This window comes from Nannobrachium achirus (genome assembly GCF_963921795.1).
Source record: "Nannobrachium achirus genome assembly, chromosome: 18".
Lineage (NCBI taxonomy): Eukaryota > Metazoa > Chordata > Actinopteri > Myctophiformes > Myctophidae > Nannobrachium > Nannobrachium achirus.
Genome location: NC_137825.1, coordinates 46,801,201 through 46,816,388, shown reverse-complemented (window position 1 = coordinate 46,816,388; position 15,188 = coordinate 46,801,201). Strand labels below are relative to the sequence as shown.

The following is a 15,188-nucleotide window of genomic DNA, read 5'->3' as shown; positions in this document are numbered from 1 at the left end:
AATTTTACTTGTGTTTTTCTCGTTGGCAATTACATTTCTGTATGGCTTGTAGGCTTTGAAGTTGCACATCGCAGATATGACACATGACCTAAATATACAAAGAAATGACTGACATATTTGACAACTTTATACTTAAAAAAGAACATTTGTAGTGGAAATAGCCGATCTACAAGCTCACAACGCATTGTGAGCTTGTAGATCTGCTATTTCCACTACTTTTTGAAAGTGTGTTTGAAACTATACTAGTAAGACACCTGAGGGTGGAATGCGACCTCAGGGTGACATGCGACCTCGCCCTAAAGGGCGCCCTAAATTCTTAACCACAGCGTTTCTCTGACGATTCTAGTTGTTGTTGGGAGTTTGTTCATGTTTTTGTGAGGGTACCCTAGGAGACACGGGGAGAACATGCAAACTCCACACAGAAAGGCCCTATCGCCAACCCCACCTAGGGTGTGAGCGATAGGGCCTAAACATGGAGATGTGGAGAACACTATATATGGAGATAGTCCAGTCCATCATGTCATATGGGACTACCGTCATAGACAGTAGCCATTGTTAGGCCGGAGTCAATGGCTGTCTGTCTGACTGTCTGTACAGGAAGTGATGTCACATGACATACTTTTTATGCCCATATATGAGTCATTCTGTACCACATCTCCATGTTTAGGCCAAACAGGTTCGCTCCATTTCTCCATGTATAGGTCCAAATGCCCAACGTCGAGCTTGACAAGGAGCGAACCTTGTCAAGCTCTTACTAGTATAGGCAGTATATGTTGTCACTGTCGGGTAGAAACCTCATATCTCCAAGTTTCAAATATCTATGTTTTTCATAAAGTAGCCTAAAGCCCTGCTTCATCAGGGTCGCACAAAACTAGTGAAAATAGCAGGCCGATTTGAAAAGTATGGATTGCAGTGATAATGTTTCATGGATGGGATCAGCGCGTATCTTGGTATAGACACTTCACAACCAGTCAATGAGCTCCATCAGAGCCCTTGTCTGGCAGGGATAACTATTCAAGGCTATCATCATTTCCTCATCCTTGAGACAGTAGGATTTGGACCAGGCTGGGTATACATAGGTCGCTGCAGAACCTCATCCACCCTTTCTTCTCTCTCCTTTTGGTATCTTTATCCTCCTCCTCCTTTTTTTTCTTTTTTATTCTTCTCTTTTTTTGTCTTTCTTAGTCTTGTGTATCCTTCTCTTTTGGCTACTGTCTATGACGGTAGTCCCATATGACATGATGGACTGGACTATCTCCATATATAGTGTTATCCACATTTCGTGACATTTCCTGACATCACACTGACATCACTCCCGTACAGAAGGAAGGTTACGGAAGGAAGGTTACGGAAGGAAGGAAGGAAGGAAGGTCACTCAAGCGACACGGTTTTTCAGAGTATATGCGACCTTTGGTCGCAATAACATTTCTCAACATGGAAACGGTTATGAAGATTATGCTAAATAATTGCGATTACCTCAAATAATTGCGATTAGACGATTACAGTCAGTGGTGTGTTCTAGACTTTTTTGGGGGGCATACTATAATCTATGCAGATGCCAGTGCATAATGCCTATCAAATACGGCCAATCAAAGCCCAGATCATACACTGCTGAGCTCTTCAGGAAGTACACTGCAGTGTTTACACTGGGCTAGGAGTCTAGCATGTAACTCCCCAACCGAGGCTCGTAGAGGGACACGAAAGACCTCTATGGATAGGTCTCGGCGAGGCGAGGCGGACGCGGTGGTCTGAATGCCCGGTCCGCGGCGAAAAACGGCCGAAAAAAGCAGACGCGACCGTGGTTTGCTCTACTGCTACTGACCACTAGTTGAGCAACTTACACAGTATAGCTTTAAGTGGATCAAAGGTGAATTGATCCCAGCGTATGACGGAGGACAATTTCTCAATATATTAAAATCTCCACGATACGATTATTGTGAGCGTTTCTTTTAATCACGATAAACAATAATAACGACTATCATCCCATCCCTACAATCTGGGGGAGGAATCCGAGGAAACAATGAATGAAAATCAGGCACGTGCAGTGTGCACACATAGACATCAAGGGGGCTTGAGCCCCTGCCTTTTTATCTGTCTGTAAAAAGTGACCTTTCCAGACTGAATGCAATTTTCACTATGGTAAAATAAATGCAAATGTCCTCTTTCCCTGCCATACCTGAAGGCAGCATTCAAGAGAATTGCCTTGTCCAAACTCTCCTGAACTTGAATGTAGCATCTTATGTTGAAAGAATTGCCCTCTCTGTGTAGAAATCCATGATGATACGCCACATCTCCAGTATTTACATGATTATACATAGTTTAATGTGGTTTCAAGCAGCGAAAATAGCCGACCTCCAAGCTCACAATGCGTCGAATCGCGACACGTTGTGAGCTTGGAGGTCTGCTATTTTCAATATTTTCACCAAAAGGCCCTTTAAAAATATGGCTCTACGAAACCAGAATGAATACCTCTGGCAGTCAGCTAAATAGAACCTATGAGTTATTGATGTGGACTATTATAGTTTGAAGTTTAGTTGTGTGCATGCAGTATAGACGAGCAGCAGTAGTAAATGGATGTTTATGTTTAGTTGCTATGTTGGCCAAGATAAGTTCATTTAAAAGAATGAGTTGGGAGTGTGTGTGTGTGTGTGTGTGTGTGTGTGTGTGTGTGTGTGTGTGTGTGTGTGTGTGCGTGCGTGCGTGCGTGCGTGCGTGAGAGTGTGAGAGAGACACTAACCACTGTCCAGCCAATGAGAGCTCAGTTTTCTGCAGCACTGACAATAAACAGGATACAGTCTTTTCTGGATCCAGATGATCTAAATATAGCTAAAAAACAAACAAACAAAAAAACATCCCATTAGTTTTCTGGATATCCTGATCCCATACTAAACAATTAAGTGTTAAGAAATATGAATCATTTCCACCAGCAACCTTTTGGTCATATAAAAAAAAACAGTATAAGGTCTACAGTAGACACCTGAAATAGTGGTGGGCAATAAATACAATATTGTTCCAAGCAGTATCACAATACACGATCATATCATAAATCTTTTTCAAGTTTTTTTTTTTTTATGGTTAAATGGTTAAAAAGTCCTCAAAGTGGGGTCCAGGGACTCTCTGGGTTCCTTTTGGGAGGTCTAAATTGACCCTTACAAGTTTGTAACTGACAGTATACAAATGAAACCAAATGGACCCTTACGGGTCCATTTGGTTTCATTTGAATACTGTCAGAGTCAAGAGGAGACCTTAACATTGTAGAGTTTGAGAACTACTGCATGATTTAGACCAAAATGCAGGTTTAAATGAATTCTGCAATGAATCTCTGTATTAACAATTCAACAGGATTTTTTTATAAGGCTCTCCCTCATTGTATCACGATATTATACAATATCTCTGAAAAGGCATATCGTGGAGACATTGTATCGTCTCAACGATATTTATCACCATATCGCCCACCTGTAGCCCCCCTTAATAGCACTAATGGTATAAAATGTTGCACCGCCCCCCTAGTGTGGACCAGTACTCACCTCCAGGGCTTTGAGAGCAGCAGCTACGACCTCTGGAACGTCATCCTTCATCCTGTCCAGTAAAACCTCCGTCACGAAGGCTTCGTCTAAACTGTCCTGCTGTCGGACAAGAACATAGGACAATTAAAAAGAAAAAGAAAACTCATGTTTTGACAGGCACCAAAGGATGTTTAACATTATTCTTATCACCGTTTCTTTTATCGTTGAACATTTGACACCATGAGTAGGGCATTCACGAATAGTGATTTTTAGTATTCTAATTATTCGACCTCAAAGTATTCGAATAGTCGAATATTCGACAGGACTGTCAAATATTAAGTAAGCAAGAGGCGAACATGAGGCGTTGTGAGCATGTAGATCTGCTATTTTCACAATATTTATCTGTGGAACCGAGTCACATTAAATGTAATACAAAGAGAGAGAAAAAAAAGGTGAATATTCGACTTCGGTGAACACCGTCGAATAGTGACTTTGATACATTACATTTGATACATTACACAACCGCGGTATGGCAGTATTGCGGTTATTGCACCCAGCCCAGAGCCCATTTTTTGAGAAGTGGTAAATTATACCTGTCCAGAGGTGATAGCGTTGACCAGGTGTTCCACAGCTAAGGTCCTGACCGACGGCAGGGGGTGAGACAGGCTGAGGAGCAGGGAGGTGTCCGATCCAAGGATCTATCACCAGCAGAAAATAAGTACTTACATTTAGCTCAGCTTGATACACTTAGAAATTAACAACTGGAAATACCAGTAAGACTCCCTAATCGGGAGATAAGCGACCGTCAGGTCGTATACACAAACTTTAGAAGGCAATGTTAGCCAATCAGATGGGAATATGGGAAATGGGACAAATCCATGTTGATGACATGAGTGTAGACATACTGTGTACCGCTTTGAGTGATTGATTTTAGGGCAAAATCTGTAGGAGCAGTGTCCAAAAATGTGTTTGAAAAAAAGGGCCTGATGGTGGCACTATATGGGACAGATCCATGTTGATGACATGACTCTAGACATACTGTGTACCGCTTTGCATGATTTTAGGGCAAAATATGTAGGAGCAGTGACCAAAAATGTGTTTTGCAAGAATTGGCTTCATGGTGGCGCTAGAAGAGGGCCATGTGAGAAATGAGTGTTGTGGTTTGGCAGCCAAGGAGTATGTGTGCCAAGTTTGGCATGGATAGGGGCAACGGTGACGGAGATATGAGTAAGGGAAAAGTGTGACGTGACGGACAGACTGACAGACTGACTGACTGACAGCCGGTGGAGGTTTTGATAGCTTGATACACTTAGAAATGAACAACTGGAAATATTATGGTAAAGACAAAAGACGCACTGATTCCAGGAATGGAGTACAGCAAGACATTAAGACGACGAGAGAATTACCCCATTTGGGACGAGAACCCCTATTTGCAACTATGCCTTTCAGGACGGGAAGCCCTTTTGAGGTTCTTGTTGCCGTGTACATAGCAACATATCTTCACTGTCGGGCAGAAACCTTGTACCTCCAAGTTCAAATGTGCATAAATCATATAAGACTGTCGCACAAAACTAGTGAAAATAAAAGACAAGAAAAAGACTATTTCTGCATCAAAAGTAATCAACACACTATACTATAAAAACTAGTCAAACTATGACTAAAATGTTCACGTACACATAGGTAGTAAGGGTTTACAAAATTCACCGTACAGGTTCGATATTTTGGTGTCACGGTTCAATACTTTTTCAATACAAAAAATAAATAGAAATGTCCTCGATTTATAAATGTTTTTTATAACTACGTATTTTTGTTTGTTTGTTTGTTGAACAATACGGTTTTTCGAGCCGGCCGCCGGCCGTCATCTGTTTACACGGCCCGCGAGAGCGTCGCACCGCCGATATTTACCATCCACTCCAATGCAATCCAGGATCTTTAGAGCTCATTTTCTCTGTTCCATGCATATCCATGAGATGTGCAAGGTTTAATCATGGCTAAATCGCCGATAATAGGGCTTCTAAAATGCTTGGTAGCCAATTGCTAACTTCAAGCTAACTTCATCCTGTCCCTGTTCATGCAACAAAGGAAAGTGTTCAGGCGCGTCATGGCTGTGCACGGCTTGTGCATATACAACGCTTGTCTATGGTGGATTCTATGGCCATTGGGCGCCCTCTAGTGGTGAAAAGGTGGCACAGAAAGGGTTAACTCATACTGTGCCCGGGCCACAAGGTGCCGCTAGAGTGCCAGACATTTCTGTATAGGCCTTCGCTCTAACATCCGTCTACAGAGGCAGTAGTGGCTTGTGATTTCACTACAACCACTGTTATGGATGACGAGAGGAGGAAGTTAGCTAACAGTTAGCTATTAGCTTCTTTATTTTTTAGAAGCCCGATCTGAAGCTATTTTAGTCGCAAAAAAACTTTGTCGCTGCACTGGGAACACAGTTCAGAGAAAAAGGTCTCTAAAGATGTGAGTTTGTATTGGAGTGGGCGGCGCGGTGCGGCAGCGTTGCCCGATTACGGGCCGATGTAAACAGAGGCGCGGCCCCGGCCATGGATGGAAAATTAGACCGGGGCTTCGCTGAGGCCTCCGATTAATTAATTCATTTTATTAAATATCCCGGACTAATACGGGATAGGCACCCCGGAATACGTCGCGCCGCCGACAGTATAGATTGAGTTTTTTTGAGGGGGCTCTAAACTTTATTTTAAACCATTTTCAATGGAATAAATCGTCAGACCATCTAGCATCACTCGTTGGAAAGCGTAGGACGAGCCAAGACCACCCACATCTATACAAGCAGCTCAGGGTAAGTAAAATAGCAAAAAAACATTGTATTGGATTGAAATAAAGCCGAACTTGTCTGGGATAGGCACAACAAGGGTTAAAACTAAACCTCAAAACTAATAAAAATAAAAACGAATGGAAAAATCCAAAACTATTATAACCTTGATACACACGCACGCACGCACGCACGTACCTGGTGTTTCCCACCGCTCATGGTCAGAGAGATGAACTGATGCAACAGTTGCTTCTGCTCAGCATTGAAGCCGTCGCTGACATAAGACGTCAGAACGCCGTCCATGGCTCCACTGTACCTGGACCAGAGCACACAGCAACCCATTAGGGATTAAATTACATACATACATACCAGCAGGGGTGTCACACCACATTCTGGGCCCTGGGTACAAGGATTCACTCACATTTTGTGCTTTAACTATTGATAAATAGCAGATCTACAAGCTCACAGTGTGGCACCGAGTGCCGCGCTGCGAGCTTGTAGATCTGCAATTTTTTTTTAAATTGTGAACATTTGTGCAGCGTCTGAATATTTCAAATCCTTCTATGTCAGTGGTGCTCAAATATTTTCATGTGAAGGACCCCCAAAATGATATGTATTTGGCCACTGACCCCCATCTCAAAATATTTGGTTCCGGGGACCCCCCAGAAGCAAAGTTTGAGTTACAAATGTTCGTTTAAAAGGTACATACTGTATATTCACGACTTTTCAAAAATAGCAGATCTACAAGCTTGTAAATCTGCTATTTTTCCTTATGACGCCCCTGCATACCAGTGTTCATTTCTTGACCCACCCTGACGAGCACTAAGAGTTGAGACATTACATTGTGTATACAGGGTACTATTTTCTGCCTCTAATATTTGACAATTTGGCCAATGTTTAATTTCTCATTTCAGAGGCATTATGAAGTCCTTAAATTGTCACTTTAGAAATGTGCAGATACCCTCTATACACTTAAACTTTGTGTTGGTTTGTTTACTGTTGAGTGAGAAAACAGTGTTGCACATTAGGTTAATCATCTGGGGACACCCCAAAATAATTTGGGGACTGGGGTCCCGACCCACAGGTTGAAAACCACCGCTAGAAAATAAAAATGAACACCGACACATACAGTACATACATTTCATTTCATTCAAAGGGAATAAACAGCAACATCAGCCCACCTGGCTGAAAAAAAGTAATAATAATAATAAGAATGTAAAAGATCAGTACTTACTTGGACTCAAAGAGACGCATGAGAGGCAGGAGATGCTGGTTGAGAGCTGGGATCGATTCGGGAGAGCGCTGGCCCTGAGCCATGTACTCCTCCAGCAGTAATCTATTAAAAAAAAACGTAATCTTGTTTAGCGACACAAGACAAGCAGACACCTCGCTAACTGCTAAATGTCTAAATTGTGATGTGATAACCTGACAGCTCTTCACAGTACATTCTGTGCGTTACGTTTTTTGAATTCTATGCCCTACTACCCATAGTAGTGTTAGGAGTTCTCCTTAACCAGGGGCGTCATAGCCTCTTACAGAGTGGGGGGGTTGACATAGGGGGGGGGGGGGGCTCATGCACGCGCGCGAAGCGCGCATGCACGTCTCGGTTTTTCGCGGATTTGATCGCGTTTTATTCGGGTTTCCGCGGTTTATTTTTTTGCTAAACAATCGGGAACGGCACACAACACTTTCCCTTTGCCTCTCTCCACATGCACCAGCCAGCAAGATAGTCTATAGTAGATGGAATTCTTGGTACCAACACTCCAACAGACAGACAACACCAGTATCATATAATCATTCAGTTCCAAAAGCTTTTCAGTTAATCTACTTAATTTTACACCACTCTGTCTACTACAGCAAGCATGATGGTATTGCTTCCCAAACGTTTTAGCCCGTGAACCAAGAGAAACTAAACCCAAACAAGTAGAAGTGAATCTACAAGCTCACAACGAGTCGCTTCGCGCTGCGTTGTGAACTTCTAGACTAGATCTGCTATTTTCAGGACCCATACAATGTGTCCACAACGCTAGCCCAAACAGTGTTAGCCAGCAGCAGCAGCATAGCATCCATCATTACTCAAACTCTAATATAGCCACAGCCACAGACTCACCAATTAGCTGACTGAGTGACGATGAGACGAGCAGGACGATGTTTAATGCCTTTATAGCCTACATGGTCTTGTCTTGGTGTTCTGTTTATATTCCTTTATGCCCGTGTTGTTAATTTCACCACGAGTCCATCATGGCGCAAGTTACGCACGGACGACAGAGAGGAGTTAAAGGGGTGTTCTTTGAAACCCCATTTCCTCTCTGCAGAGAAGCGCATTTCAAAACAAGAGTCTTCATCTATACAATCGATCATTCAACATGGTCTGGGATGGCTGGATGGTCGTTCAATCAAATTAAATCAGCCAGTAGTACTGAACGCTTTCGGAAAGGAGAGGTTGCGTTTGTGTTGGTGAGAGCCAGCTTGCAGCGCAGGGGAGAAAAAGAAAAAAAGAAAAAAGCACCCCGGCCAAAAAGGTGGGGGGGATGAGATCTCGGTTTTATGAAAGTGGGGGTGTCCCGTCGTACTCACAATGAATGGTGGTGACGCGCCTGTCCTTAATAGGGCTGTCACGATTACGACATGTTACATGGCGATTAATTGCCACTTAAATAAATGCAATTAACGATTTAATATTGCATTTGTGGTTGGCAATTACATTTCTGTTTGGCTTTTAGGCTTTGAAGTTGCAAATGGCAATTATGACACAACTTAAATATACAAAGAAATTACTAACATATTTGACTACTTTATACTTAAAAAGAACATTGATAGTGGAAATAGCTGATCTACAAGCTCACAGCGCGTCGCAATGCGACGTGTTGTGAGTGTACTTTTACTAAGTTTAAACTGTGATTTTTATATGTGCGAGTTGTTCCCTCTAGGGGTCGTTTGGGAACGGCACATAAATAAAACAATCGTGGGGCTTTTATTATTGTTTACAGTCTATGCGCGCAATATTGGAACAAACTGATAGTTTTTATATTACTATTAGTATAATGAGGTCATTTTCTAATGATATAATAATCATGAGTACAGCTACATAAGTAGAAAACGACCTGTTAACCCTTTGCCGTCCGAAATAGAATGGTTGTTGGTAGATTAGCCGTGAAATTTCTATTATTATATTATGATCTGAACCTCATTCATTTTACCAGACATCCAGCGCTATATCACGTGGTCTTCATACCCCATTACCATTCCGCGATCGCTGTTGTTGTACTCACCCCAGTTCCCTGTGAAATTCTCAATCTGCATTGGCTTAGAGTGGGAGATTCGGCTAACGTATCATGTCCCCGTGTGTTTCGCGTGCGCGATCCGTTCACGTAAATGTCCCCTCAAATAATCCATGTGTGACTCAAGAGCAGAACTGAAAATTTTCGCTAGCATAGCCCCCAGCATGGCTGCGGTATAAGCACTAGTGTACAGACAGCAAACGGATGGCTGGAAGGTGCCTTGGAGAAGGAAAGGAGCTGACGTCACTTCTGCTTCATGTCAGGGCAGCCATGAGCTATCGATGCACGAGTGGTGACTAGGGAAGGTTAGACGGTTGCCGATTTTCGGATGAAAATCATTTATTTCGGTAAATACGGGAAAGTACGGGAAAAGACGAGCGGCTGCCCCTCCCCCCCTAGGAAGTCCGATATAGTACGGTTTTAATATTAAGGGGCTCCCCGTGGCTTACAAAGTGTTAATAGTAAAAATGTAATCGAAACGAAGCCGCCATCTTTAGAGATGCGCGCGCAACCTTCCAGTATATACTGTTTTGCCGTAACCAATGTAGTCAGTTGTGAATTTCCCTTGTTGAGGACGGATATGCCACTGGTATGTTACGTTTTGATTGTATTCTAATGTGGTTAATTACACTAGTAAGACACCTGAGGGTGGAATGCGACCTCAGGGTGACATGCAACCTCGCCCTAAAGGGCGAGGTCGCGCCAATTCTTGACCATCTGGCCAACCACAGCGTTTCTCTGACGATTCTAGTTGTTGTCATTCTGGGGGGAGTTTATTCATGTTTTTGTGAGGGTATCAACCCTAGGAGACACGGGGAGAACATGCAAACTCCACAAAGAAAGGCCCTATCGCCAACCCAACCTAGGGTGTGAGCGATTGAAAAAAAAAAAAAATACATATCTGGAGCGAATCTGTTTGGCCTAAACATGGAGATGTGGAGAACACTATATATGGAGAAAGTCCATTCCATCATGTCATATGGGACTACCGTCATAGACAGTAGCCATTGTTAGGCCAACTCAATGGACTGAGTCAAGCTCAACGTTGGGCATTTGGACCTATACATGATGGAATGGATTTTCTCCATATATAGTGTTCTCCACATCTCCATGTTTAGGCCATTGACTCCGGCCTAACAATGGCTACTTTCTATGACGGTAGTCCCATATGACATGATGGACTGGACTATCTCCATATATAGTGTTATCCACATTTCGTGTAGCCGCCCTGTACAGGAAGTGATGTCACAACTCGCTGACATCACACTGACATCACAGAGGTTACGGAAGGACACTCAAGCGACACGGTTCTTCAGAGTATATGCGACCTACGGTCGTAACAATTATAGGCTGCTGTTATTAGACTCATTTATGAAGGAAACGTTGATCTCATGATAGGCTATGAAACTAATGTTTGTTTTACTGAAATTCATGTGTTTACAGATAAATAACCAGACGATAAGCACCATTGCATTAATCATGTGACGCTATTTCTGACCAGTTTCCATAGATTCAAGTTTAGATAGACGTATGATTGTATGTGTATGAGTGAGAAATAGAAAATAAATGATACCAGAAAGATCATTTGTCGTTTGCATTGGTTTATTTGCAAAACAAGGTGTGTCTGCGTGGTTTTCACGGTGTAAATCCGTTCTCACAGAGCCCAGTCGGAGGGCTGCGCACAACTCAAGTAACATCTTTAAAATAATATCCGAACAGTGAGCTTATAGATCTGCTATTTCCACTACCTTTTGAAAGTGTTTGAAACTATATTAACATTTCTCAACATGGAAATGATCATGACGATTATGCAAAATAATTGCGATTACCTCAAATAATTGCGATTAGACGATTATGTAATAATTGTAACAGCCCTGCACCCTAACGCTATGTCACTGATGAGCCCTTGCGCCGCAGGAAAAGCTTCACATCTTCTCGTCTGTAGTAAAAAATAAAAACATGTTTTACCCACCAAAACAAAGACGGCTTTAGGGAGTTGAAAGCCTACTCTACTTAGTGGGAACACTCTGGGGCCTTTTCCACCAAAAGAACCTTGGTTCAAGAACCAGTGACGTTCAACTTTCTTGAAAATCGGCTTGCGTTTCCACCAGATTTAACCAGAGGAAGGAGGATTTTGGATTTGTGGTCCTCGTTCCGAACCAACTTTTACGGTTCGGAACAAACTCGGTTCTCGGAAGCTCACCTCTGGTTCATCCTATAGGCGGGAGAAAGAACCTGAACCGGTTCTTTGCCGGTCGAAAAGCGCTCTCTGAGCCCCCACCTCACGTATGAAATACACTTTTTGGGCTCACCGGTGCCATAGAGTTAAGGAGAACTCCTTTTAACACTATGGACCAGAGCTAATGCCCAACCTACTATCAATCATCTTGGCTTCAAAATCTGAAAAGCTGTTGTCATTTAATGAGCTGGAGATGTTTCCTTATTCTCTCACACTGCATAAGAATTCTTCACACTAAATCTCTTAAGTCTTTAACTAGATTTATTAGCCACTTAACTTAACCACAATAAAAATTCAATTTTTTTCAAGAATAGCTGATCTACAGCGTTCGTGTCGTGATGCGTTGTGAGCTTGTATTTTATCTTCAATGTATTGCCTATACCAGTGGTTCTAATATTTGACAATTTGTCCAATGTTTAATTCGACATTTTTTACAAAGTCCTTACATTGTCACTTTAGAAATGTGCATTTACCCTCTATACCAGGGCTACTCAACTTAAGATGGCTCAGGGGCCACTCAGCAAAATGCCAAAGTCAAAGGGCCGCAAGCTAAAAATTGCGGTCCCATTTTGGACGTTTACAATGATTTTGTCTAATAATTTGTCCAATAATTAAGGAAACACACAGAAAACAGACACATTTTGGGTCACACTCAGCCTGTGCTACTCTGTGACAACAATCAGCGCTAATTACTGTACTGTGCTAATCTTGCATTTTTAACCTGTGCGGCTGCTGCTGCATTCAGTGCATTGCTAGTTTGTCTGTGTGCACTTCTGCACTGTCTGCCTGCCTGCAGAATGAATGTCCGAGTGCTGTGCCTGTGGCGACTCGCGTTAAAGATTGGCTTTTGGGGAGGGGGCTGAGATGGTGCATTCAATGTGCCTCGGAAACATAGGATAGAATGAAATACTACATAAAGAAAACGATACAGCCGCGGAGTTTACCGATCCAGACACTCAGCGAACGATACATCATGATTTCAGCCGTCAATTCGTTCACTTGATAGAAAATTTATATTTTTATTAGATCATGACTGGCCGCACAGACATGCGGAAAGGGCCGCATGCGGCCCGCAGGCCGCAGGTTGAGTAGCGCTGCTCTATACACTTGCACTTTATGTTGGTTTGTTTACAGTTGAGTGAGAAAACAATGTCACACATTAGGTTAATCATCTGGGAACCCCTCAAAATAATTTGGGTCCCGACCCACAGGTTGAGAACCACTGGCCTATACTGACATACCTAAAAGTGGGATGCCAGGATTAAAATGGTTAGTTAATCTATTGATGTGTGTTCACCTGGCCACGGTGTTGTCCAGGTCTTTGGTCAGTGGAACGGCCTGCAGGAGGGATTCAAACATGCGACTGGGACTGGACGATTCAGACTCCGTCTCATCTGGGAAACAAAATCAGCAGGAATAGGAATCATTCATTCATTCATCAGTTCATTATTGAACCAGGACATTTCCATAATCCGACGTTCCATTAGTCCAGCGATTTAATTGTGTTTTTGTCGTTGACAATTACATTTCTGTTTGGCTTGTAGGCTTTGAAGTTCACATGGTAGACATGACACATAATCTAAATATACAAAGAAATTACTGACATATTTGACAACTTTATACTTAAAAAAGAACATTGATAGTGGAAATAGCGATGCGACACGTTGTGAGCTTGTAGATCGGATATTTCCACAATTTTTTACTTTAAAAATTTAAAAAAATATATATGAATATTTTTCAACATGGAAACGATTATGACGATTATGAAAAATAATCGCGATTATGTCTAATAATTGCGATTAGACGATTATGTAATAATTATGACAGCCCTACTACTGCACTACCAATCTGGCTAGCCATCGCCAAAGAAAAGGGAAAAAAACTAAAGAAAAAAATCACACCCGTGTGAAGTGGAGCTGTGTGTGTGTGTGTGTGTGTGTGTGTGTGTGTGTGTGTGTGTGTGTGTGTGTGTGTGTGTGTGTGGATCATGTGTACCGATTTTTGTGACATTTGAAGAAAATATGTAGGAAAAGGAGCAAAAAGTGTGTTTTGGAGAAAATTCAAGATGGCGGAAATCTATCATGGCGCAAATGGGCGTGGCCTATATGGGGAGATGCGTCATGACCCAAGGAATCCAGGGAAAAAATATTTTTAATTTTCCGACCTACGGTTCAAGAGTTACAGGCCAAAACGTAAAGTGGGGTGTTATGGCGCCACCATGCGGCCAAATGACACAATTATTTTTTATTTAATCCTTGAAATCATTATGAACCTCCTCTCCAAGTCTTGAAACTCTAGCCCCTATGGTTTGCGAGAGACAAATAATTGAATGTGAGTTTTTGCGATTCCCATTATAAGTCAATGGGGAAAATTAATTCACTAATAAATTAATATCAATTAAACTATAGAACCATAGACATATGGCGCGAGTGTGTGGTGGCAAAACTGTGGGACTAGTAGCGTGCCGAAGTTTAGGAAGTTCAGGCTACATACAGACACACACACAGACCCACACGGCCACGTATAGGGAGCCTGTGCTTCACACAGCTCCAAAAAAAACAGCGCCCTCTTTGTGGAGTTGTGTAGCACTACATCTGTTCATAAGCTATTACTGTCGCTTACCGGTGGTGGTGAGGACGTGGTGGACCAGGTGGGGGACCATGTAGCGGAGCAGGGGACTGACGTCATGGACCGCTGCCATGCTCTGCAGGGTGTCCACAAGGGAGGACATGGAGGACAGGCGGTGGAAGGCCCTGAGACGTGCCGCAACACACAAACATGAACGTAAACCCATTTAGACCACGAACATATTTGTGTCGCGTTAGTTTTGACACTTTGACCATTCTTTTATGCTTTAACTAGAGAAAAATAGCAGATCTACAGCATCTACAGCTGACAGACACATACATACGGACAAGCTGTGACCGTTCACATACTAAACTTGCGACCTACGCAATAAAACAATAACAACATTATCCTCCCGCGCTATCCTTACGCCAGGGGCCTTCAACAGGGGGTCCGGGACCCCTAGAGGGTCTTTAGAGTTACCATAGGGGGTCCTCCAAATCTTTGAGTGATAGAAAACGTTTTATTCTTTTTTATATTAAAACCACTTTGCCCGAAAATAGCCGATCTACAATTTGCAGCGCGAGGCATTGTGAGCTTGTAGATCGGCTATTTTCAGGCAAAGAGGTTTCGTGTAGAGGGGAAAAAGAGCAGACTAAGCGAAAGGTCTAGTTTATTAAGTAGTGACGGTTCAAGTGGTTAAATATCTGAAAACACAAATTGACATGAATCCAAAATACACTGATGATCGTTGATGAAAACGTTGAAGACCCCTGCCCTAAGGGCATTCACCAAATATTTGAATATTCGAATATCAA

General features: G+C 42.5%; 1 protein-coding gene across 2 annotated transcripts in view; it reads right to left on the bottom strand.

Annotated features, from left to right (window-relative positions):
- The window catches only part of LOC308303332 (HEAT repeat-containing protein 1-like), a gene marked incomplete at its 5' end in the record, with an annotated part of 77,314 nt that overhangs the window by 51,250 nt on the left and 10,876 nt on the right, over nucleotides 1–15,188 (bottom strand). Inside the window, 7 exons of one of the 2 annotated variants that reach the window (XM_080747687.1) lie at nucleotides 2,738–2,826; nucleotides 3,528–3,626; nucleotides 4,100–4,204; nucleotides 6,484–6,601; nucleotides 7,520–7,621; nucleotides 13,103–13,199; nucleotides 14,428–14,558. In XM_080747687.1, the coding sequence (XP_080603813.1) occupies nucleotides 2,738–2,826; nucleotides 3,528–3,626; nucleotides 4,100–4,204; nucleotides 6,484–6,601; nucleotides 7,520–7,621; nucleotides 13,103–13,199; nucleotides 14,428–14,558 (741 nt within the window). The remainder of the gene's footprint in view (nucleotides 1–2,737; nucleotides 2,827–3,527; nucleotides 3,627–4,099; nucleotides 4,205–6,483; nucleotides 6,602–7,519; nucleotides 7,622–13,102; nucleotides 13,200–14,427; nucleotides 14,559–15,188) is intronic. The other variant, XM_080747688.1, reaches the window with a different exon arrangement.